The sequence below is a fragment of the Apiospora kogelbergensis genome (genome assembly GCF_038363985.1).
Source record: "Apiospora kogelbergensis strain CBS 113332 chromosome Unknown utg000005l_segment0_segment0, whole genome shotgun sequence".
Lineage (NCBI taxonomy): Eukaryota > Fungi > Ascomycota > Sordariomycetes > Amphisphaeriales > Apiosporaceae > Apiospora > Apiospora kogelbergensis.
In genome coordinates this window covers 4,220,519-4,244,614 of record NW_027117422.1, presented here as the reverse complement: position 1 = coordinate 4,244,614, position 24,096 = coordinate 4,220,519, and the positions used below count along the sequence as shown (strand labels likewise).

The window sequence follows — 24,096 nt, the reverse complement described above, 5'->3', positions numbered from 1 at the left end:
CCCAGGCCTCTTCCCACCCATGTGCAGACCAACTGCTGGATCCGAGAAGCCAAACACCAATCTTCATGAACAGGGTTAATTCAGGCTATTAGAGTTCGAGACACCTCGAGACACCAATCAACGGTCTCTGAATAAGCTTGGCTTTGCTGCGGGCTGCGGGCTGCAGGCGTCAATGGCTGCTGTTGAGGCAGTCAGTGAGGAGAAAGCTTGGCTTCAAGATGAGGAGGGCAGTGTCAGATGATCAGGATAGGAACATCTGAATAGCTCAACGCTCACTCGCAGTTCGTTCCCATTCGAACAGTTGTCTATCCATACACAATAATTATTGAAAACCTCATTCTTCATACAACAAGCTGATGCACCCGTCCAAAGTGGCATACCGGCCAGCACATATCTAAATATTCTACTTTCCTAGAGAAAACTCCATATCCCATGTAAGCCAGAACCCGACCCTTTAAGAGCCCTCTAACCGTTTCGCTAATATGCAATTACCACCACAGACACCGCGATAAACGGCGCCATGGCATCTAGGCTGACGATACACTCTTCTTTCCTTCCTGAGCCGATAAGCCCAGCCCAATGCCCTTCTTCCTCCCCCGCATGATGGCCTCCAACGCCTGGCCTACTGCGTTCAAATCGCCCAAAATAGTGATGTGGCCCCGATCGGTACTGATACGGCCGCCCTTGACTAGGTCATAACCCGGAGGCAGCATTGCCTCGCGTGAAAGCACGACACCGTCGCCACTGCGGAACATGAGCTCATCGTAGCAGTCGGTGCTGGCAATCGCGTCTCGGCATGTCACGTGGGAAGCGTAGACGGTGGGGATATCCTTGCCATACATGACAGCGAACGGCGGATACGAATTCGTCTCTGCCAGTTCGGGCTTGTGAGCGAGCTCGGCGCGGAACTGTTTCGTGTCTTTCAGCGTGCGAGTCAGATATTCCATGTTCCGGTCTCTAGACTCAGCATCGGCGTAGTTCCGGTTCTGCTGGCCACTCTTGACGCTGTCGGCTTGCCCGCTGCCCATCTGGGGTGCCAATGTTCGATCTTGCGTAACTTCATTCTTGGCGGCGTCCGTCACTTGGTTATTGCGTGCCTGCGGCCCGCGAGGATCACTTGCGCCGCTGTTTCCGCGGCTTCTCCTGGCATGGCCGGCAACGAGGCGGAAAGACTCAGGAACGAACCAAAGGGGCTCTGTCTTGCATTGTAAGCAGGCAGTGGCGGTTCGATGCTTGGGCACAAAGCATATTGGGCCCAGGATTGAGGATCATAGAAGTCGATTGGGTACTCCTCGCCCGTGTGCTTGTTGACAAAGCAGAAACCATCTTCGGGCAGGAAGACGAACGACGTCCTGAGCGTGAAGTTGACATGCGCTGTAAGCACCTTTTCATTGAGCAAGACAGCATCTCCGTTCCGCAACGGCCCTAAGATATTGATGCACCTCTGGGGTGTCCCCGCGTAGATCACACCAGCGAAAAACTCCGGTCTCTGGTTCACAGCATGGCGTGTGATCAGGCCTCCCAAGCTATGGGCTATTACGGTGGCACCTTTCCCTTCTGAATAACCATCTTGGTTGCACGGAAGATTCTCTAGGAATTTGAGCAGCTTTCCAGAAAGGAGCCTGGGACTCAATCGCCAATCCCAGCCGAAGTCCCATACACGCAATTTTCCGTTCTTTGCATTTTCACACTCCCTGAGCCTTTTGAATAATCGCTTGGAGATATCGACGGGTCCGATGTTTTGGAGCATGCCTGAAGGGTAGATGGTTTCCTCCATCCTTTCTTCGTCCTCGGGATCTAGTCCTACCTCCAAGTTCACCTTTCTTATGTTCAGTCCTACTTTGACGGGGACCCAGACTTGGCGATTCGTCTTGGTCGATCTCAGCACAGATCCTCTGTAGCCGCCCATGATGACAATGTCGCCCGTCAAGGATTCCAAAGCGCGATCCAGTTCCGGGAACTTGCTGTCGAGCGAACCGTAACCTGGGCTGGGTATACTCGGAGAAGGGACGGGACTACTGCCCTCGACGCCGAATATCGTGTTTCGTTTCAACGGCGCAGGTATCATGTTAGGAAGCTGCGGCATTTTGAACGTGGGCCGGTCCCAACTATCTTTGATGGCTTTGAGCCTAGAGTTGGTCTGCTCGCGAACATGGCCCCACCGATCATCGTCACCGTAGGACGAAACCCGCGAGAGCGAAAGGTAGGGCATCGAGTCGTGCGAAGTTGATCGGCGAATCGGCCGTGGTCTACCGGACATTGCTGACGTTGGCCTGGACTTCGTACCCAAGCCGCTGGGGCTCTTGACCAGAGGGGCGCTTGTGATGCGGTCCTCGGCTCGCACACTGTTTTCATTGTCGGCCTTCGACTTGTCTGCCGTCGTAGCGGACCGTGACTCCGCATTGCCGTCAGTGGACGCGACCACCCGCTTTTCTGGGCTGGGTTGTTTCGGAGAAGCTCCAGACAGAAAAGAAGGCGAGGAGATATTGGAGAAGAAGTTAGTAGGTAGTGTGATGCTGGGAAAGGCCCCGCGTATCCTCCTAAAAGCCTCGGCACCGGTGGTGGTTGATCTCCTTTGCGGGCTCTGGCCGAAACCTCCATAGCGGAAAGGTTTCGATGATGGTTCGTTCTCGATAACGTGCGTCCTGGGCCCAGCTTGCCACGGGGTAGGGCGTTTCTCCATTTCTATTGGTTGGGACGGCATTTGGCCGACGGAGAAGCCTCTGTTATGACGGCTGCGCGCCTTGGCCAGGTCCGCCGCAGTAGCACCCGAGTCCGAGTCGGCGAGCCCCTTTGGAGTAGTTGCTGTGTCGTCATCCTCTGGTGGCGAGTCCCCCTCCAGCATGCTGAAGAGCCCACCGCCTGGTAGCCGGTCCATGGCGGCCGCCTTCTCCGCGGCCGGGGTCTTGGGCGAAGTCAAGCGGGTGACCACGGGGCTCAGTGCCGGCTGGATCATGGACTGCGCATCATCCGGATCGACGAAGAGAGGATCGTCCTCGCCGCCGCTGTCCGACGACGAAGACTGGGGCGGCCGTTCACCCGACGAGGGAATAGCAAGTCCTGGCATTTCCCTGCCGTGACTCAGGCGCCCATTGGGCGGCAAGGCCGGCGAGGCGTCTGTGGTTGACATGTTGGCCATGTTGCCGGCGTCGTTCGCATTTCCTCCTCTCTGGTCACAGCGACGTTGACTGAATATTCACACACGCAAGCCCGCGGGACGATGTTTGTCAAAAAAGGGCCAAGAAATGTTGTGAGGACTTGGTCAGCAGCAAAATGCCATTGATGATCTTAAGAATAGATTGCCCGCTGGGAGGCCGAGGCAGAACCAAGCACTGGCGCGGTGGAGGGTGTCCACTGGAAGACAGGCGACTAGCGAACAACTTGTGGTTCGGATGTGTCGGGGGACGTATTGGCAGATAAGACGCCGTCTCTTTATAGAGGGAGGGAGCTGGGATGGTATCACAAGCAAGTAGAAGCGGGCCAATTAATCGGACTTCACTTCTTCTTCCTCTTTTCCTGTCAGCAATGGAGGACGGAATGACCACGGACTCAAAATAGTGGATGAGGTAGACAGACAGGGTTGAGCTGGGTAGAAACGAAGGAGCGGTAGTAATGGGAAGCAAGTCAGGCTTTCCACAGCAGCAGCTACTGGGAAGTAAATAAACAGAGTTTCTAGATGGCATTCTTCCAGGGTCCTCGCACCTCGGGCTGAGTGACGGCTCTGCTTACAGAAAAAGATACATAATCCATAACCCATCTACTAATACCGGCCAGTCTGCAGCCTGGCCTGTCACTTTTGCAGACGAGGAACCGGGTTCGTCCTCATGCCCCCACGTTGCAGCAGCAGCACACAACAAGCAATGCCACAATCACCACCCTTGTGCAGTCCGCCAGCCGCCAGCCGCCAGCCGGTAGTAAGCGGTTAGCGGTAAGCTGAACTGACCGTACGTGTGTAGATCCATCCAGCAAATCAACTGAGTCAACCTCTCTTCGCTTGGAGCTTTTCATCTGCCCAAGACAGGTTTTGGGACGGCGCTACACCATCACCCCCCGATCGATCCGGGGTCTAGTGTCGATATAACCTCTTCCCATCTCTAAGCACTGTATCATACTTGCAGTAGACTGAAGGTCGAGGTGCCAGGGGGCGTTTCCGTACTTGACGTCATTCTGCCGGTAGTCTCACACCGCACTCGCCTCGCGTCCCTGGCTAAACTGCTAGGAATGTTTCTGACCGTGCCGCTGGTGCGATTTCCAGGCGAACTGACGGACCATGACGCCAAGACGCTGCCGACTATTGACTCTTCGTCACGATCTATGTATGTATGTGTTGGAAAGAAGACAACGCTGTCGATCTCCTCTTTCCTCCCCGCAATATATGCACCCTCCTGCATCCTCGTTCGTTTTCCATTGGCTTTCCTTGCCTATTTATCATTGGACGAACCGCCAGCTAGACCGTTGCATAGCTGATGGCTGGGCATACGCTGGGCACGCCGGACGGGCTCGGCAGGGCAGGTAGCGGCACAGCTCAACAGCTCAGCCAGCGTATTAATTCTGATGCCTGATGCCTGGAGGGTGTGGTGGGGGCGATCTTCGGCCTTCTAGAATTCCCCTGCAACTGGTGGCTGGGCTGAGCGATACTACCTCGATTCCCTGCTATCGAGTATGCATATAATACTACAGATTACAGGCACCTACATAACCAAATCCTATAGAAGCTATCTATCTCCATTTGCGGCTGTCTTTTTTTTTTTTTTTTTTTTTTTTTTTTGGTCTTTTGTCTACCCCTGCCACCGTGCCAAGGCAAAGCAGCACCCGCCATGGCACAGCTTCTGCGCCTTCACTTCGCCGACTCTACGATCCACCCGGATCCTCCCATAGTGGACCGTGAGCATTTCGGGGCCAAAAGCAGCACAATTTCACCGACCGTCTTCCAGTACGTCTTCTGCACCAAGTGAAAGCATGTGCTCAGTTACTAAGGACTAGTAGGTATTCGGCGGATTACTGCATGTGACATACAGCAATCAACGACGTTCTCTAAGTAGCGTAAATGCAATGCAATGCAGCGCAATGCAGCAGCGCAACGCCAACGCCGTGCCGCGCCCAAACCACGAAAATGCCATCTATCTGCTATCCTCCTTCCAGCTTCGCGTAAACCATCGAACCACCACTCAAGGAGCAGGGGAAAACCCCATCCGCTCCGCCAATGGTTGTGCGTTTTTTGTCTCTCAAAATGACCTCTCTCGCTCGCTTGCCCAATGCACCTTAATGCCCGAATCATCTCATGCATGTCCCCCTTCCAGAAAGTCGAACGAAACGCCAGCCAGTCTATTTAAATGGAAAGAACCTTATCGTGTGTCAAATTCCAATATCGTGGTATTGGCTGTATTTTGCAATGCATCGTAGAGATTTTCGAATCCTTTGTCCCAGAAACCTTGGGGACCTCAGGTCCAACGTCGTTCCAACGGCAGGCAAGAAGCCCTAGCCGCGAGACTTGCGAGCCCCCTTGCCCTTTTGGGTGGCGGGGGCGGCGGGAGCTCACTGTGAAGATGGCCCAGCTCTTCAATGGCCATCGTATTGGCCCAGTTCTGGCACCGGAACGCGGCGGGTTCGGGGGACGGCTGGTTCTTAGCGCGAGTGCTCATGCGTTTCGACTCCTTAACCGGCTCCTCTTTCTTCTCCGTCTCCTTCTCCTCGGGCGCGGCACCGAGGTATTTGCTTCGGCTCTCCATGTTGGTAACAATCTTGTCCTTGAAAGCCATGATCTCCTTGCGGAGCTTGAGCTCGTTGTAGCCGCGGGGATCGAGCCAGTTGAGCAATTGGTCAACATCACCCGGATCCGAGTAGTAGCCCCATTGGTGGGCGTTGAACACGCTTGTGCGGCCCTCTTCCATCTTTTTCCGCTGCGGAACTGTCACCTTAAACTGGGCCTTGTACTCGGCCTGCAGGTCGGCCGGGAGGTCAATATATCCCTCTCGTTCCATCTCATCGGGCCCCTGCACCCAAATACACCCGTTGGCATAGGATGCCTCAGCAGTGGAGCTGTTTGGTAAGCCGCCGTATGGCATACCGTTGCGTTCGAACCAGTAGTACCTGTTCCAGAAGCGATCCTTGCCCAGTACTCGTGTGCGCCCGCAGTCGGCCTCGCGAAGGTCGTTGTCGAGGGTGGCGATCTCCTCTTCGCACTGCTTGATGTAATCTTCCTTCTTCTGTATGTCCTTAACCACCTTGATGAATTGCTTAGATTGCTTTGGCATCTTCGCCGCCAATTCGGCCTCCTTTTTCTTTTTGGCTTCCTCCGCTTCGCGCTTACGCTGACGTTCGGCGGCTCTGTCGCCGCCACGTCGGAGACTCCGGCGCGCGTGGGCCTCCTCGTCACTGTCGGCCGCCTCTTCACTAGGCTCTGCTGCAGACTCCTCGACATCAGCCATCTTAACGTCTCCATTGGTCTTGGCTTCCTCTTCCACCTTGGGTGTATTGTCGGGCAGGAGAAGCTTCCGCTGGTCGTTCAGAGGCTTAAGGTCCTCTATACTGGAAGGAAGTTAGTATTTGATAAAAACCACTTGCACGGAGAGGTTTGACTTACGCTTGTTTTCTTTGCCTTTGCCACTCGATCTTCTCTTTCCGGTAGCTCGTCATCGTCTCTGCGCATTCTTCCATGTACTGGCGAACAGCCTTGGTTTGGATGGTCAACATGCAGATGATCTGAAGCGCCTGGATACGGAGATTCAAGTCGAGAGCGCTGTAGTGTTGTTGCACCGTCTCTCGAGATGGCTCGACATCGGCGGGGACAAGGTGACTCAAGAGCTCCTCGCAGACCTCAGTCTCGCGGGGCTCTTTGGATAATTGGTAGAGCAGGCCTACCATGATCAACTGCCAGCCGCCCTCCTGGAAATCTCGTTTCTTGAGATGCTCCACCCAGTCAAAATCAGCCAGGGCTTGGGTAGCGCGATGCTTGAGAGCGGGCTCGGCCTCGGCCTCCTTCTCCTTCTCCGCAGCAGCTGCCTCAGCTTGTATTCTTTCGGCTTCGGCCTTGGCCAGACTGCGTCTAGTAGTACGACCACTCGGCTTGGGTTCGGGCTCGGGTTCGGGCTCCGGAGTTGCTTCCATGCTTTCATCTTCCTCTTCGTCCTCCTCATCCTCGTCCTCATCAAGTTCCGGAAGATTGATTTGGAGCTTTCCGCCATCAGCCTCGGAGCTGACGATATGCTTCAGGACAGCGCAATGTATCTCGGTGAACAATTGGCAGGGTGTCTCGTCGGTTGCCACTTCCAAGGCCTCCACGAAGTCATCGAATGTAAACGAGTCAAGCTTGAATATTTCGCAGTAGACGTTGAGCGTATCCCAGGTCTCCAGCAGGGGTCCGATCGACTTCATGAGAATCTTGTCATTCCTAGCACCACTGTCCACAATACCCTCGGGTGGGTCGCTACACAGGAATTTGAGAGCGGGCCGGACATAGTCATCGCGAGGTTCGAGTTGCAAATCTTCGATTGGGTACTTGGGCGGAGGAGGCGGGGGTGCCGGCTCGGGCGGAATGAACACCGGAGGCGGCGGCGGCGGCATGTTGGTCCGGAACGACACGGGGAACTGGAACGGATTGTTTCCGGGCAAGTAGCCAGGCTCTCGGCCGACAAATACAGCTTGTCTGTTGCCTTTGGTGGGAGGCATAAGTGGTAGCTCGGGCGACGGGTGCCCATGCGAGTGCTTCGGCACCTTGGTGAGATGGCTCTTCGGGGCGGGCTTGAGTTCGGGCAGGCGCGCGGGTCCCAGATTGTGCACAGGCCCGTGGCCATTGGACATCTCAGGCCAATGGTTGGGGTTATGCGCCTTCTTCTGGGCCTGGTTCTGTTTCCGTTCGAGGAGCTTCGTGTCGTAGCGCAGATGGCCAGGAACTCGGGTGTCGATGTGGTACTGTTGCGCAACATCGTGTTTGACGAGCCAGGGGGCGCCATTCCATGCCTCGCGCGTGACCGTCTTCTTGATGAATGACCGGATAACGGACTTGGTGAAGGCCTTTTTGTCCCGGTGGCAGTGCTTGTCGTCGACGACGGCCTCTTCGTTGGGTCGATCATCAATGCTAGCGATATATCGAATGTAGGGAGGAATCATAGTTCCGTCGGGCGCGAGTCGGCTACCGAATCTTGTCTTGTCTCGGACCACTCCCGTCACGCGCTCTCCGCTCATCAGGTGGATCGTCACTGGCTCGCCGGGGTAGTAGTCATCTTTGAATTCTTCGTAGATCATGTCGACGAGATGGTCGATCCTCGAAAGAGTCTGAAACTGGATGCGCCGCAGGACAGGGCCCTTGATGGCTTCGGGGAAGGCCTGGTCGACCTCCTGTGCGCCGGTGAGCTGTTCGACGCGGTTAGACGGTCCCAGTCGCGTATCCCATGATTTGCCATTCTGAGTATATAACTGCGCTGGGACTGAACATACCTCACTCTTAAGCGCGTCAAAGAATGTCAGCCCGGAGTGGCCAGTGATTTGGCAGATGAATCGCGGCTACGGGGAATGTTAGTATCGCAATGCGCGGCGCTCTGAACCAGGCGGGGGCTTTATGTACCTGACTATAGAAGTCCAAGCTGGAGGGGCAAGTTAGCAAGGCGTAGGATTATACCATACTCGATGCGCCATGGAACAAATGTGACTTACCGGTTCAGGTATTCTTCGTATGAAGTGAAGATCTCCCCCGTTTGCTCAATATGCCAAACCTGAGGTTGCGTTAGTCCCGGTTCCGGATTGGTGCTTGCCCCCATGTATAATGTATAGATTGAAAAAGGTACCTCTGTGGATTCATCTTGGATAGTAGGCGTCTCCAGGAGCTGCACCGGTTTTCGTTTGAAGAGCACCTTTGGGACAAGTTAGAAGCTGTCGCCAGGGGTGGTTAGAGCGAGGGTCGCGTCGAGACTTACCATGGTGGTGGCACCGAGTGGTGGTAGTCGCGACCCCGGAGGGCAGCTAGTTGGGAATTTGAGCTGCAAGGCTGAAGGTCAGCCTTGTGACGTATAAGTCTGGTTGTAGGAGGTTTGGATGGGATGTCTTGGAGGTTGTAGAGGAATAAAAAGTGCAAAGTGCGTGGTCGTGGGCGGGAAAGCCGGGTGCAGTGTTTTGGGAAGGAATTTGCGGATCTCGGGGGTGGTCCAACCAGGGTGCTATGCTAGCAGGTTGTGATGTGTGTGTGTTCCGGGTGTGGGAGGAGGACGGGCGGGCTTGCACATACTCACGAGGCGCCGGAAACGCGGTCAGGGCGAATCAAGACGCGTCTAAGCCGGTGTAAGTGGGCTAAATGGGTTTGCAGACGGCGGCTGCAGAGGATCAGGGATCGACGGGAGTTGCATCGGACCTACAGGCTGTGTTCTGCGTCGAGGTCTGGGTTGAGGGAGGGAAAAATAAAACTAGGGGAGTAGAGAAGAAGCAGAGCAAGGTCCCAACGTAGTAGGTTAGTAGTTAAAGAAGAAGAGGTAGCGAGAGGTAGACAATGCCGGCAGCCAATACCTTAGCCCTTTCAATGCCACTCCCCCCTGCTGGTGGGGCGCAACTCTTCTTCTCTGCAAGTCTGCGCTTTCGTCCGTCCCACTTAATACACCGAGACCACCTCCCCATCGCCTCGAGCTCCTACTAACCATCGAGAAGCCCATTGTCCGCTTTTCACCCACGTTCTTATAGTCGATCGACTCGCCGGCGACAGGCCGTTCCAACGAGCCTGGAACCACCCCTTTTGCCCCCCATCTGCCCCAGCCACCCGCCATATACGACCTTTCGACGCTCGGGGGTCCATCAGAGGTCCCTCAATCCTCGACAAGCTTCTCCCCCGGGGGGCCACCTTAGTAGACCGCCTTCAATCCGTGTGCGTCGGCCGTCATGTTGCACTCAGCCGGATAAAAGCTCGAGAGTCTGTGTCTACATCTCCTGGATGCCCTCCCTAAGCCGTCGAGCCCATTTAGGTGATCCGGCAGCATATTATAGGAGTAGTATACAGTCTACCACCCCTCCCTTGCCATGCGGCCTGTGGGCCACTGTGCATGTCATTTCCCGTAAGCCCATACAAATCAAAGCTCGAAACAGCCCGTTCAAAACCCCGGTGCTGTGGATTGTCATGCTTTTGTTTGTTGTTTCTTCTCATTCTGAGCTTGCGTCTCCCTTGCGAAGAATTGGGGCCTCTTGCAGGAGTAGCCCTGCCGTTGCTCTAGTCAGGGAATGAGGGCCTTAAACCTTGACCCTCCCTAGCAGCAGGGCCTGCTCCATACGAAACCTACAGCAGCCCTTGCCCAGCTTCAATGAAACCATGGCTCTGGCAAGGAGACACCAGCACCCGAGTCTCGTTCCAGATAGATAGGCTCCCAACTCTCTGGGTTCCCATACCACTTTGTATATCACAGTTGCCTCGTAGGCCAACAGAGAGCCGGGCGAACTTGCATTCTACGTACCAACATATACCAACTGCCATTGTAAGATGCACCTTCTATTGGGTATGAATATCTACTTCTCTCTCTATTCCGTCTTGCCGAATCACGTTATTATGTCTATGACGTGAAATATACCCCCATGAAACCCAGCCAACTTCCCACGACTCCCACGGCCGTATAGGAGCTCATGAACATCAGAGGCAAGAATTCGTAACGGTTGCCGAAGACAATCCGGTGGACCAGAGAGCAGTAGACAATAAGGGGGATGCTGATTGCAATGTAGAGTGTGCTGAATCGGTCAAACAAAAAGAAGCGTTGCCGGTTTGAGGCGGGCGCCAAGCGGTCAAACATGACCAAGAATAGCATCAACCAGAAAATGGTATACACGGTTTTGATGGGGAACTCGGCAGGGGTGAACAGCAGCGGGAACAGGGAGACATGACCAGCGACTGCCAGAGGGCGGAAGGCGCTGAGATGACGGCGATCTCTCAGCGCGATGAGGCTGAAAGGAATTATGACAAGAAGGATGGCCTTCTCGTGTACGTGCCAGCCGAACAGGAAGGACGCATAGCCACACAGAGTAACGGCTCCGATGAAAGCCTCCCAACTGGGTTGCAGGAACAGTTTAGTAAGCGGGATGGCTTGGAAAAGGAGAGTGAGGGCGAAGCAGATGCGGGGCGTGATCTCCGGAAGCACGGCAAACGACGTATCACCGACTAGACCTCTGGTAACGCTCTTCAATGCTTCTTGGTTGACAGAGAGCCCGACTCGTGGCGCAACTACAGGCGTTTGTCAGATGTCAAGTCTTTCAACGGGCTGGATTTGGCGGCACTTACCAGTAATCAGGAGTCGATCCACGAATGAATACATGGCCCACACATTTGGTGCCCAGTAGGCATGGCAGAGACCTCGAGAGAAAGGGAACAGCCTGCTCAGAATCTGAGGGATCTGCCCCTTCATGGCAAATGGGCCGAAAGCTAGCCCGAGGATGGCGGCGATGCCGGATCCCAGCTTGACGCAGTTAAAGAACTGGATCCTGTAAATGGACTTAGGGGACAGGCAGTAGGTCCTGAGCAAGAACACGAAATATGCCGGAGCTAGGTAAGCATATATGTGTTTCATACAGAGCAGCGCGGCAAAGACCAGGCCGCTGGAGAGGAGACCAGACTTGTGTCGGGCCAGAACCAAGGATGCGATCAGAATCCCATACATGCAGCCATTGTACTGAAAATGGATGTGGTCAATGATGAGAAGCCCGGGCGACAACAAGATGGATACGGCGGCTGCCTGCGCAGCTCGTCTTGATGTCCCATGAGCCGAGTCGATGAACCTTGGCACACACACACACACACACTGTAAGTCGTAGCTTATCGGAGCTGGCAGGAAAACACTCACATTTGAAGGGCGTAGACCAAAATGAGTTCGGTTGCAATGACAGTTGACCTCTGGAAGTAAACGGTCTGCCAACTATCGTACTCGAGGTTACGAACCCGAAGCATCATGGGGTCGACCAATCTGGCAAGTTGGGACATGGCCGCCTCAAAGTAGGCGAAGAAAGGGGGTAGTCCAGAGTCCATTCTGAAGTCTTCTCATAGTACCACTCCCAGATTGGCAGACTGTGGGTGATGGCCAACCAGTTGCGATGGACCTCAAAGTCGGTAGATTTGCTTTTGGGTACGGAGTCAGCTCGTGCCGTGGTCCAGTATATTTCTGTGCGGAGGGGGAGATGGTGAACCTACTAGGCAGGGAAGAGAAGGATCTTCAAGGCGGCTGCGACAATGGCGCATGAGCCCAAGGAGGGATGGATTTCCGTCATGGCGACAGTGACATTGGAGAAGGCGTTATCTAGAAGCATCCAGCCATGAACTCTCGGAAGGGACTGCGCATGCGCAATTCAGTCAATTGACGGACGCGACGACGTGAAGGGGCGACTTGATTTTCCACCTGTAGTGGTAGTGTTGACAGCGAACAATTGTGTCTGTAGGTCGGGATCAACAATGGCCGACCAACAGGGGGTTAGGGATGGCTAGATGGATAGCTTGCAGGGTACATGAGTACTTGCATCAAATTTGGATCACAGCTACCCCAGATAATTTGATGATTTGGCCAGGCCAATTGTCTCAGCTGACAGCCTGGATTTATCACCATCTGCCACCATCGTCCACTGGCCGAGCTTTACAACAGACTGCCGTTTCGGACAATAGTAAGATGCTCTACAGATTTATGCCTTTTGAGCTTGGAGAATGCAATGCCAAGGGTGTCGATGGAATCATGTGTGATAGCAAATCCCGGCGATCCGGTTTATTGCAGCGGCCTTGTGGCAGGCCAGCCCAGCAGCAGCAGCAGCAGCAGCAGCCCATCATTCGGCTCAATTGCGAGCAAAGTGTCCTCAGCCCATCCACATAGGTACAATATCTTGCAGGGGTCTAAACATAAAACTGTCCAGTCCCCCGTTCCAGCACCACCACCCAGTATTCTCATAGCAGCGGTTTGTCACCCGTTTCTCTCGATTGCTTCCCTCTTTCTACAGCCTCGCCCGAGCTTGTCACCTTTTCTTCTTTCTACTCAGACGGTGCTGGATCGCCATAAAAAAAGACCATGCGCCCAACACCTCCTTCGGTGCTAGCTGCCTGGCTGGTCGCAGCTGCCGGTTCAGCAGAAGCCGCACAGAACTTTCTGGTAGACAACCTCAGTTTTGGCTACAGTGGAAGGTAAATAGGAAGCAAAAAGCGCACCCGGGATTCCTGCTTCCCCTTGAGCTTACCATTCGTCGCCTAGGATAAACCCCCAAGGCCAGCAATCAGTCCCCGGCTTCACCTTACACGGACAGCCCAACACCCCCGAGATACTCTCCAACAAAGTCATCCTCACCCAGCCCTCGCCTGGAAACGCCCGAGGCGCCGTATGGGGCGACAACCCGAACCAGTACACCCAATGGGTCGCCGATGTCGACTTCAGGGCCAACGGGCCCGAGCGGGGGAGCGGCAACTTCAACATCTGGCTGGTCCGGCGGGGCGCACAGGACGTCGGCTCCGCGAGCATCTACACGGTCAACCGCTTCGAGGGTCTGGCCTTGGTGGTTGACCGCTATGGTGGCGGCGCCGGCATGATCCGCGGATTCCTCAACGACGGCAACACCGACTACCGCACCCAGCCCAGCGTCGACAGCCTGGCCTTCGGCCACTGCGACTACAGCTACCGCAACCTGGGCCGCCCGTCGCAGATCAAGCTGCGCCAGAGCCACAACAACTTCAAGGTCGAGATCGACGGCCGCCTCTGCTTCGAGACGGACAAGGTCAGCCTGCCCACGGGCTACAACTTTGGTCTTACCGCCGCGAGCGCCGACAACCCGGACTCCTTTGAGGTCTTCAAGATGGTCGTCATGACCGAGGACCTGAGTGCGCAGGGCGGAGCTCCTCCCTCCCACCAGCAACAGCAACAGCAGCAAAACCAAGATCAGGTTGTCATGAACCGGGGCGGCTACAACAGCGAGAAGAACATGCCCAGGGGCGGAGGCAACAACGGAAACGAGCCCTTTGACGATTCCATCCCCGACCAGTCGGCCGACACCATCACCAGTACCAAAGCCCAGTTCGCCGACCTGCACAACCGCATCCAGAGCATCAACCACCACCTGTCAACCATCTTCCGCACCGTGGCGTCGCACGGCACCATTGGCGAGAAGCGCCACGAGGAGACGTCGTCGTCAATTCACGACGTGAAGATGCTCCTGGCCAAGCTCGACCGCCTCGATGGCATGCAGAACCAGCTCAACACCATCGACCGCGACGTCGTCAACCTCAAGAACGACCTCCGCGACGTCTCGCGCAAGGTCACCGACTCGGAAAACAACATCAAGCGTCTCCTGGGCGACTCCCACGGCACTATGCTCGAGCACGTAGCCGTCCAGACCTCGCCACGGCACGGTACCCTCATCTTCGTCATCATTGGCACCCAGATCATGTTGATCGCGGCGTACATCTTGTACGAGCGGAAGAAGACTTCGCCGAAGAAGTACCTGTAGGCTGGCTCGTGAATGGTAGATACCCCTGAGGAAGCTGGGAAAGAGAAAGAGGGATAGAGGAAGAGGGATAGAGAGAAAAGAAGCATACAAGGCACGGCTTAGCGATGTTGTTTGTATATTGAGGCATGGGGGCCTAACCATGTTTTATGGCATTGTGGACGGGCCCATGATGTTATAGTTCTTTGCCCTCGATAAAGCTCAATCGATCATGTGAATTTCAAAATCTGGTCAACGTGCATGAAAACCTGCCGTGATATGTATTACAAATCGCCGCCAAAGGTGTGACAAACCTTGTCCTCACCGGCCGACTATAGCTCTCCTTATGCGGGAGCTTAATATCAGGAAAGCATCTAGAAAAATACAAGAAATCTCACTGACGTAAAACTCCGGCCACTTATTTCCCATTGATAATCTTGAGCATCTCCTCTCCCTTAGGCGCCGTCGTCAAGTTCTCGTACCCGTCCTCGGTGACCAGGATGCAGTCCTCAATGCGCACGCCGCCAACGCTCCAGTAGCGGCCAAGCACTTCGGTGTCGATGTACCGCGCCAGCTCGGGCTTGCTCAGGTAGTAGGCCTCGATATACTCGCGGCAGAAGTAGATGCCGGGCTCCACCGTCACGACCATGCCGGGCTCCAGGGGCCGACCGAGCACTTGAGCAGCAGCAGCAGCAGTTGAGCCAAAAGAAGCATCACCTGCGGCGGCATTGGCGGACGATTTCATCATGTGAACGAGGTCCTCGCGCAGGATCATATCCCGTTTATTCTTCCTACTGCCACCAGTACTGCCCACAGTCCAGGGCGACACGGTTGACATGAGGCGCTGCTTGCCGGCGACGTCGTGGACTTCGAGCCCAACATGGTGGCCCAGCCCGTGGGGAAAAAGGCGCTGCTCAGGCCGGTCGCGAGAACCTCCTCCACCACTTCCGCAACTGTCTTCTTAACGCGCGAGCCGCCGCCACCGCCGCGCAGGATCCCCAGCTTGAGGAGCTCCTCGGTCGCAACCCGGTGCGCGTGAAGGTGCATGTCGCGGAACCCGGTGCCGGGCGCGATCATGCCGATGCACTCGTCCTGCATGCGCGTAACCACATCATGAATCGCCCTGCCCTCCTTGGTGAAGCGACCGCCGATGGGCAGCGTGCGCGTAATGTCCGAGGCGTAGCACTGCCACTCGGCGCCAGCGTCGAGGACGAGGAGCTGGCGGTCGGCGAGCGGCTCGTCGTTGGCGTCGTAGTGCAGCGTGGCGGCGTTGGGGCCCGAGCCGGCGATGACAGGGTAGGACTGCATGTGGGCGTTCTCGGCGACGCAACCTTGCAGAAACGCCGCCTCAACTTCGCACTCGTTGGCATAGCGGCGGAACCCTCGCAGACGGCCCGGTGCGCCGCCGACGAGATGTCGTTGGCCCGCCGGATCATAGACACCTCGTAGTGGGACTTGACCACGCGCGCCTCAGTCATAGCCGGCAGCAGGGCGCTCGTGTCGATCTTGATGGAGGGTTTGAGCAAGCCGAGGCCCAGGGACTTGGGGATCTGCTCCGCGCGCAGCACAAAGAGAGAGCCGGCCTCCTCCAGCGTGGAGTTCAGATACTTGGGTAGGTCCGCAATATACTTTACATTGTTAAGGTCGGACTTGGCGAGGCATTCGTCCGGGGTCGGGGTTGTGCCGAACCAGAGGACCAGCGAAGGGGGTGTGTAGGGGATCCATAGGGTGAGATTGTCTGCGCCGATATCGTAGGTGACAGCACATCCCGGGAAGTTGGCGCCGCTCATATAATAGAAGCTGACATACTGTTAGTTCACGAACAACTGTAGTGTAACGTAGGACAGCTTACAAGCGACGCTGCCGGAACGGTGGCCCCATGTCCGAGTCCTCCCATTGCGATACACCCTCGCCAGGCAAGTAGACGAGGCCGCTCTTGACGCCTAATTGCTTGCCGGCCTTTTTCGCATGCTCCCTGGCTGGTAGCCAGCAGGATGTTAGTCGGCTGCAGTGATGGGACCTCCAGAGTTCAGCAATGGTGCCAACTTACCAGGATACTTGGTAGCCGTCGATGTTCTGATTTCAATTGCACTATGGTTCTCTTGTATCAGCCAGGTTACGATAAAGGCGACCCTGCCGTTTGAGTGCCAATAATACATACAGCGCATCGAACTCGTCAATTGAGACGATATCGCAATCGACAATGGCCTCCATTCTTGATGATTGCCCGGTCCAAGGTGGGCGACGGGTGAATGGCAACGAGAGGGCAGTGGTCCGTCGGACGAGGCAGTAGACAGGATCGTCGTAGTAGGTCAAGTGGGTTGAGGTCCGGGACTTGCCAGAGAGATCTCAAATCTACATAGGTTGTGCATACATATACATCGGACTTCCTTTTGCTATGCAAGTGTAAGTGTAGGTGTAAGTTGAGAAGCCGTATCTGGCAGGTGTTTTGGTGATTGGAGATAGGTCCGCTTTGGAGACGACGTTGAGCTGCCACCACCACCCGCCCACTAGCAACCAGCTGGGGTTGGTTGACAAGAAGTGCCTGCAGCAGTCGTCTCACTACGATTCACGTCCACTATCCATCCATCTACACTTATACTGATCATGGTTTACCGTAGAGATTAATCCAATGATTATTATTTGGGTCTATAAGTTTCGTGTTGTATTTATAATATTACATGTACAAGGACTCGCATGATTCATGCCAGCCCAAGACAGGCAGGCGTTCAAGGACATGAAGTGACGATATCGCCAGGCTCTTTTTTCAAATGCCAGAATGCAGTCTCGTTAGTTTGGTGACACCAACCAAACGCCTACAAGACGAACAGAACCGAAACTGCCAGCCATGATGCTACCTGTTTGTGCCTTGGGCAACCCTCCAAAAGATCGGCGCCGTATTCATAGTGCAACTAGCATGCGTCGTTGTCAAAACTCACACCTACCAAGCCGCAATACCTGGTCGTCGCCACTTCTTAATACCCGTCCCCGAGGCCGTCGTGCATAGCCTGGTTGAGGCCACTCAAGCAGTGTACCAGTTTCTTCTCGTACCTACTTCACCTTCGCAACGTCGTAGCTACCACGCCAAAGAACGTCAACCATCTGACGTTATCGTGTATGTCCCGGATAACTGTACATGGGTCCCGTTTCCCCGTTTTCGCAAGGTGTTATGCCGGCCGAATTGGCCGTCCATCCATGCGTCCCAATGATCCGCCCAGGTTGCCACCAAACTCCGTTTCCCTATGTTTTTTCTTCTTTCAAATCGCTACAAGGGTATCTATATGCGCTCCACTCTAGTCGAGGTGTGGGAAAATCCCAGACCACGGCGTGTTTGCAAACGTCTCCAGCGTCGTGTCGTGTTGTCGATTCTGCGCTGCCAGTTGTCGTTGCTGGAGGCTGGAAAGACGCTGCGTTGGCGGAGCCTGCATGGACGGCCGACTGGGCTGCATCGGTATGAACATCGGGTCCGAGTACATCTGCGAGGGGAAGTCGAACACCGCCTGGCTCTGCGTTTGCATGAGATAAGGGGGAAGTGGGCCCATCAGCTGGCCTTCGATGCCGTCATACGGTCCCGTCGTGAAGTACTGCGACGGATCGGGCGCGTGACTGACATTTGGGTTGAGTGAGGGGCTCATATGTTGTTGGAAACCGAAGTCGGCTCTCGGTTGGTTGGGGTACGCCAGAGGGTCCTCCGGAGGAAACACCATGCCTCCAAGTCTACTGAGAGCATTCATATCACCATTTGTTCCATGGTGCATGTTGTGGTGCGATTGTTGGTGCATGCCATTCGTAGAAAAGGCGTCAACATTGTTGCTCGTTGCCGATGCCAGTTCCAGAGGCGACATGGATTGAACCGTCGGCGAGAAGTTCGACGAGCTAAGGTCCTGAGTTTGCAGACCCATGACGTCGGGGAACACGTGAGATGAGCCCGGCCCAACTGATGATCTGGCGGGCTTGGCTGAACCGCTTCTTGAACGGCTGGTGTCATCCTTACGACGGTGCGTTCGCGTATGCAGAACCGGGGGCGATGGAGTTGCAATGGCACCGCCTTTTGCGCCAGGAGCCGAACGCTTCTTCGAAGGCGCCGAGGACTTAACTCGGACTTTCTTCAGATCGTCGGGAAGTCCCTCAAAGAGGACCTTGGGACGGTTAGAAGCCCGTATGTAAAAGACCAGACAAGGGGAAACTTACATTGAGCGCATTCGTGATGCGATCCGCCGCCATGCTTTTTGGCGCAAGCTTGCTGATCATCTCCCTTCCTGCCGCGGCATCGGCCATAAGATCTACTACCCCAGGCTTTTCCTTGTTCTCCAATATAAAGAATATTAAGGATATGATGGCAAAGAACTCGGTGAAAAAGGTGAACCAATAAGGCCCAACCAGGGAAACCTGTTTCCGCATCTCGGTTCCTATCTGCATGATATTTCGGGCAACGCTGATACCAGCAGCGCCGCACGCATATGCGCGATCGTCAACCTTCTTGCCCGCCGAGATTCGCGGAGAAACGTAATGCAGGAAAGGTCGGTACAGTACCATCTGTACGTGTGCGTATGCAAATCGGAGCAGATTTCGGACCCGAAGAACCTCTTCCGTACCCGAGGAGTTTGGCCGCCAGGCAACCGGAAGTTCCTCGTACCATTCTTGGAGCTTCTTCTCCATCTCTTTGATTTTGGAGTACTTGATCATGTACGACGCACTGGATTTTGTGCCTTCCTCGACGCTATCCATCCCTTTCAATGGGTAGACCTGGCGTATGATTTGGCTCAATATGTCCATCAGTCGGGAATGCGCGTTGAAGGCCTCAAAGAAGGACGGTGTTCCAGGCGGCACGGGCAGAATGCCATCTTTCGTGATATACTCGTCATTAACTGGCGTCGGTAGCAGCTGGTCGACGTCGTCGTCGTTCAGTAGCATGGGAAATCCGAGGAGCGCAGAAACATATATATCCAATTGGCGGCATACGTAGAAAACCCGCCGTCTCGATTCCGTCTCGATGGGGTTAAGTTTGAGGTTGGACAGATTGCGATGCAGTCCCATCCGCAAGGCGGATCGTAAAGCAATTCCAACAAATCCGTAGCAGGTGCTCAGGTTCGACATGGACTGTATGAAAAAAATCTGGAACAGGAGCGCCTGGAGGGATGCCAAATCTCGACATTCGGTAGGATCATTCAGTAATATTCGTGCGGAGGTATAATATTTGAGCCTGTTCAGGTCAGATTAGCACGAATCACAGGGTACAGCAAGAAACTTTCATACCCTTGTTCTATGGCCAGCTCATAAGGGGGAGGCTTTGCCTTTTGCTGAGTCCTTCCCATCCGGCACGTTGTACATACACCCCAAAGCCATGACGGAGTATGCAAGCGCCAGGTTTTTATTATCGTTACGATCGAATTCATGCGTAGGCTTGGCGTAAAGAGTCTCCAGCAAAGACATGAAGGAGGGTATGTGAACAATGCGCAGCAGACAGGTCGCATAGTTCAAGGAATATGAACATAGTGTTCGCGCGACCTCGAGTGGAGGCATATCGTATATATTGGTGCTTGTTGTTGGCATGTCCCATCGCGAACTCATTGACGATCTCGGAGAATCAAGCCCAAGTATGTTACCGGATCGCCGGCCGCGAGCGTGCAAAGGAACCTGGTAATCGCGGCCGAGAAGCGTGCGGAAGTGGTCCTTCATTCTTCGGAAGAATACTGCGCCCGAAGAGACGCCGTGGAAGTCGTAATCGCCCTTGTCATTGAGGTCAAGTGAGCCAAGGCTGGGAATCATGGACATCAGTTGTCCACTCAGCATTGACGAGGAGCTCGAGGACGTGTCATCCAGCACGAGGCGCTGCCGTTGTGTTCTGGCCTTATCTCGCATGCGGAATTCCTGTTGCACTGAAGGATCAAGGCTGGGGTCGTTGAGGTCGACATCTGGCATGAACTTGCGAAGCAGCATTTCTGCACGCTGTAGCTTGCTCTCGAGAGCCTCTATGTATTGGGGCGCCGGATTCCTCCGACGGTTGGAGGGCTTGTCGTAGGTACATTCTGCAACTGAATCAATATCCAAAGCCACATAGGGGCGAGTTCGGATATGAGACTACTTACCGTAACTGTAGACTTGACAGTGGGTACACGGCTGTTTGCCATCGCATCTGTAAACCGAGGGTTAGTAGAAGACTGGATATGGCATTGGCAGTTGGCGCGTGTGCTGCGGCATGCCGCGCAACGAGCGCATAGCCCTTCTCCAACTCGGCTCGGGCCAAAGCTGGACCAGTTTTATTTATACGGACGGTTGACATACTTGATCTTCTTCCTCCGGCATTCGTCGCAGGCTCTGGTGACCCTTCGCCGTTTCTGCAGCGGTGCAGACGTAGTCTCGCCATTATCAACGCCCTTTCCCTTCTGCTGCGATAGGTTCCCCGACGACTCGTCTGCGGACTGGCCATCGGAAACATCCTCGACATCGGACAGGTCAAGATCGGGAACGTCAACATGCTCGCCCTTAATGGGAGACTCGGGGACCGAGGCGAGAGTCTGCGAGTGTTGTGATGAGGGAGGCATGGCTAGAGTCGATTGGGTGGGGGTAGCCGTCTCCCTCGGATGACGACGATTGGTGGGGTTGTTGGATCGCTCTTGGGAAGGCGCGTCCTTTGTGGGATGCTTGGATTCGTATAATCGACATGAGATGCCTCCCTAGCATCATGGACGAGATTGCCGCGGGCCTATAATCGCAGCCTCCCGCTCATGGGAGAGAGGGAGAGGAGGAACGAAGTGCGCTGGTAGGTACCCAAATGAATTAATTGGGGCCGATTACCCGAGACCACTGTTCAGTCAGGTAAGGGAATTACTGGAGAAGGCAAAAGTTTTTGGCTGATTTAAACTGACCCAGCACCGCCGCGCATTGCAGAAAAACGCCCCAGTAGAACAAGCAGATATGGGGAGTACAGGGTGTGAGGGCGAGTCGGTGGTTGAGCAAGTGAGTGAATGAGGAAACTAGAGAGGTGCGGTTGGGTCGGGCGTCTTGGGTGGCAGCGGAACAGATGCCGCTACGAAAGAAGTGTCGTTGGTTGATTGAGAAGGAGAAGGTAGTCCAGTCAGGTAGCGAGTGAGTGGTAGTATCGGTTAACGTCAGGTAGTTGAACTTTTGGAGACAGGGGGGATGGAACTGAGATATGAACGGGACAGAACTAGTGGACGGTAGTAGCGTAGTTCGACGTGCAATTACGTAGGTAGAATGAAAGGCAGATTTAGAACGGGGTGGAATAAAGATTGTGTAGGAGTTGTACCCTGGCGCCGGTAGCTGGTAGGGGTTAATTGAAGAGAGAGGCAGCCAGCAGCCAAACAAAGGGAGATTTCAGGATTTTAGGTCTTTCGGATCTTCAGGTCCTGGCGGCAGGGGGGGATGGGGAATGCATGGAAGAAGAGGGAAAAATCGAGTCAAGGCAGTCCTGGGAGCAGGCCCTGCACGCGGTGTCTTTGTGTTGAATGTTATGGCAAGTTTATGGATCAATGGTACTGAATGTATGCAGAACAAGTGAAGTGGTATGGGTATGGGTATGGGATGTACGTACATACATACATACCGTATTCCATGGTGCATGGCCCACGCACCACCACGTCCATCCACACGCCACGGGCCTACCGTCTTCAGTGTAGATGTACTGTTGATTGATGGCTAATGGGTGCAGCAGCTGGAGCTGGCTGGAGCTGGGTACGAGTCAAGACCAATCGGAGACGGGGCAACTGATCGGTTTTGCGGCCTAGTGGCGGATATTCCACTGTAGCCCTGATTCAAACGTAGATTTGGGGGGTGGTGGGTGGGATTCAGGTACAGTTAGCTTCGACAGGTCCGGCCTGGTCATCGGCATCTGGTAGTAGTACTACTGGCGACTGGGTATGGAATCAATCGAATGAATTCTCTGCTGTAGTGGTCGAGAATGCATGCTTGTATCCATCCATTGACCAACCGTTACTGAGGCTGGTCCTAGCTAGCCACTGGCTACAAGGCCACATCGATTATCTCCGCGGCGCGCCACTGAAGAAGCCCGCACCGTATGCGAATCGATCGTGCACCCACCCACATACTGTAGATTCTGCGTCGACTTGGGCGCGCTTGCGGACCAGAAGGGCCCGCGTTCTGACCTGACAAAACCCGTAGAGCGGGGGAACAAGGAGTTTGGAGACTTGGAGTCAGCCGCCTCCGCCCAAGTATGTAAGCCCAGGGGGCGCCCATCTTGAATTGAAATCCCCAGGGGCTATTTGTGGTGCGTCACCGTCCGAGGAACCCAGTGTATGTAGTAGATCTGCGTCCGTCCTCTCCAAGATCATGTTTGAGCAAACGACACGACAGACACCACAACAACGAGGACTGGTTCAATTTGTGCAGAACCCGGCACCGATGTAGATCTCAAGACAAGATCACTAGACAGAACGACAGAGAAAAAGCACCGCAAAATGGGGTTCATAATCCCATAAGAAAAGTACGACATTTCTCGCGTTAGCATCATATTGTATTTCGTCATTACTCAGTACTACATGTACTGTCCCAATTTAGGCTGGCAGGGGAGTTGCTTCTATTTTCGGGCGTCCTTGCAGCCACCTGGCGATGAAGATTCGCTAAAAAAAAGTGCCTTGTTTTCCACCACACCTTTCACTGGCACCATTCATAACGTATTTCCGTGCGCCTGTCAGACCCTACTGTCGAACCGCCAAACGCCCAAAGTCAACTAACCTGGCCTACCGGCCTATTGAACTCACTGCACTGGCCTGGCAAACGGCAAGCGTCTGACACGATTAGAGGTCATAACTGCCGGGCAGGCTTCTGTCACAATGCACTTAACACTCGTCAATACCGCCATGTAAGCGAGCCAATGGCTTTAATCTCCGAGGAACATATCCTGCTTGGTTGATCTCATCTGGTAGTTCCGACTTCCACCTCTGTGTGCTTTGCCTTAGGCACTCAACCTCGGGATAAGTCCAGTGGGTTGCTTGCTTCCATACATATGCTATGACCAACCCAGCATCCCGCACTTCTCTCGGGATGTGGGAGTGGCGTCCAAAAGCTAGCCCGGCTGCTGGTGGCTTTGGCTAGGGGCTTGCGGTGTCTGGTCTACTGGTGTTGCGTTTAACTAGAGACTCTGTGTAGTTGTACCACATAACAAGACAGGTGTTGCCGAGGCGAGGGAGTGCATTCTCTATCCTATCTACTCCGTAGCCTATCAGGGATCATGTTTGAACCTAGCCGACTTGATTTTCGGGCAATGGAGCCAGAGCATCACCGTTTTGCGGCCTCCAATGTTGGGAAAAAGACTGAGCCAAGTCCTTACCTGCGTTCTGCGAGGCTTGGCGCCATTTAGTGTGGACAATGTACCAGGGTCGCCTGTGCCGGATAGCCGGATTGTAGTCTCATGTTTCGGTTTCGGTGATCCGGCGCGAATAGTGGAAACCCGGCGCATCATCGTAGCATTCCACAACGGGGTGGCACGCCCGCTGCCCGTTTGTGAGCAGGTGCAACAGGAACGGACGCCGCATGCGATGGGCACTTGGAAGCATTTTGCCGGCCACGGCTACGGCCAATCTCCCTAAGATCCATCGGCCCAGAGCCGGACCTGCCAGAGACGGAAATGTGTTCCCTTCCCCGGCCGCCTTCCTTTGCAGTACGGCATACTGCAAGCCATACCTTGGCTTTCCGATGTTTGGCTTTGGG

At 54.7% G+C, this 24,096-nt stretch overlaps 6 protein-coding genes across 6 annotated transcripts; 1 reads left to right on the top strand and 5 right to left on the bottom strand.

Annotated features, from left to right (window-relative positions):
- Nucleotides 1-527: 527 nt before the first annotated feature.
- Nucleotides 528-3,139, bottom strand: PG998_007988 (uncharacterized protein; the record flags this gene model as incomplete). The annotated part of the gene is made up of 2 exons (XM_066874804.1): nucleotides 528-1,097; nucleotides 1,118-3,139. The coding sequence occupies 2 exons, from the start codon at nucleotides 3,137-3,139 to the stop codon at nucleotides 528-530; spliced, it is 2,592 nt and encodes an 863-aa protein (XP_066730749.1).
- A 2,302-nt stretch (nucleotides 3,140-5,441) lies between these two features.
- Nucleotides 5,442-8,915, bottom strand: PG998_007987 (uncharacterized protein; the record flags this gene model as incomplete). Its single annotated transcript, XM_066874803.1, has 6 exons — nucleotides 5,442-6,528; nucleotides 6,584-8,502; nucleotides 8,564-8,582; nucleotides 8,653-8,711; nucleotides 8,784-8,849; nucleotides 8,913-8,915. 6 exons carry the CDS (start codon nucleotides 8,913-8,915, stop codon nucleotides 5,442-5,444), a joined length of 3,153 nt encoding a protein of 1,050 aa, XP_066730748.1.
- A 1,608-nt stretch (nucleotides 8,916-10,523) lies between these two features.
- PG998_007986 (family 57 glycosyltransferase) lies at nucleotides 10,524-11,983 on the bottom strand (the record flags this gene model as incomplete). The annotated part of the gene is made up of 3 exons (XM_066874802.1): nucleotides 10,524-11,185; nucleotides 11,243-11,736; nucleotides 11,802-11,983. The coding sequence occupies 3 exons, from the start codon at nucleotides 11,981-11,983 to the stop codon at nucleotides 10,524-10,526; spliced, it is 1,338 nt and encodes a 445-aa protein (XP_066730747.1).
- A 1,021-nt stretch (nucleotides 11,984-13,004) lies between these two features.
- Nucleotides 13,005-14,430, top strand: PG998_007985 (concanavalin A-like lectin/glucanase domain-containing protein; the record flags this gene model as incomplete). The annotated part of the gene is made up of 2 exons (XM_066874801.1): nucleotides 13,005-13,117; nucleotides 13,185-14,430. The coding sequence occupies 2 exons, from the start codon at nucleotides 13,005-13,007 to the stop codon at nucleotides 14,428-14,430; spliced, it is 1,359 nt and encodes a 452-aa protein (XP_066730746.1).
- Nucleotides 14,431-14,824: 394 nt separating this feature from the next.
- PG998_007984 (Xaa-Pro dipeptidase) lies at nucleotides 14,825-16,620 on the bottom strand (the record flags this gene model as incomplete). The annotated part of the gene is made up of 6 exons (XM_066874800.1): nucleotides 14,825-15,197; nucleotides 15,266-15,737; nucleotides 15,788-16,206; nucleotides 16,259-16,385; nucleotides 16,457-16,497; nucleotides 16,568-16,620. 6 exons carry the CDS (start codon nucleotides 16,618-16,620, stop codon nucleotides 14,825-14,827), a joined length of 1,485 nt encoding a protein of 494 aa, XP_066730745.1.
- Nucleotides 16,621-17,699: 1,079 nt separating this feature from the next.
- Nucleotides 17,700-20,951, bottom strand: PG998_007983 (Fungal specific transcription factor; the record flags this gene model as incomplete). Its single annotated transcript, XM_066874799.1, has 5 exons — nucleotides 17,700-18,545; nucleotides 18,598-19,553; nucleotides 19,740-20,435; nucleotides 20,496-20,542; nucleotides 20,692-20,951. The coding sequence occupies 5 exons, from the start codon at nucleotides 20,949-20,951 to the stop codon at nucleotides 17,700-17,702; spliced, it is 2,805 nt and encodes a 934-aa protein (XP_066730744.1).
- Between the last annotated feature and the right edge of the window lie 3,145 nt (nucleotides 20,952-24,096).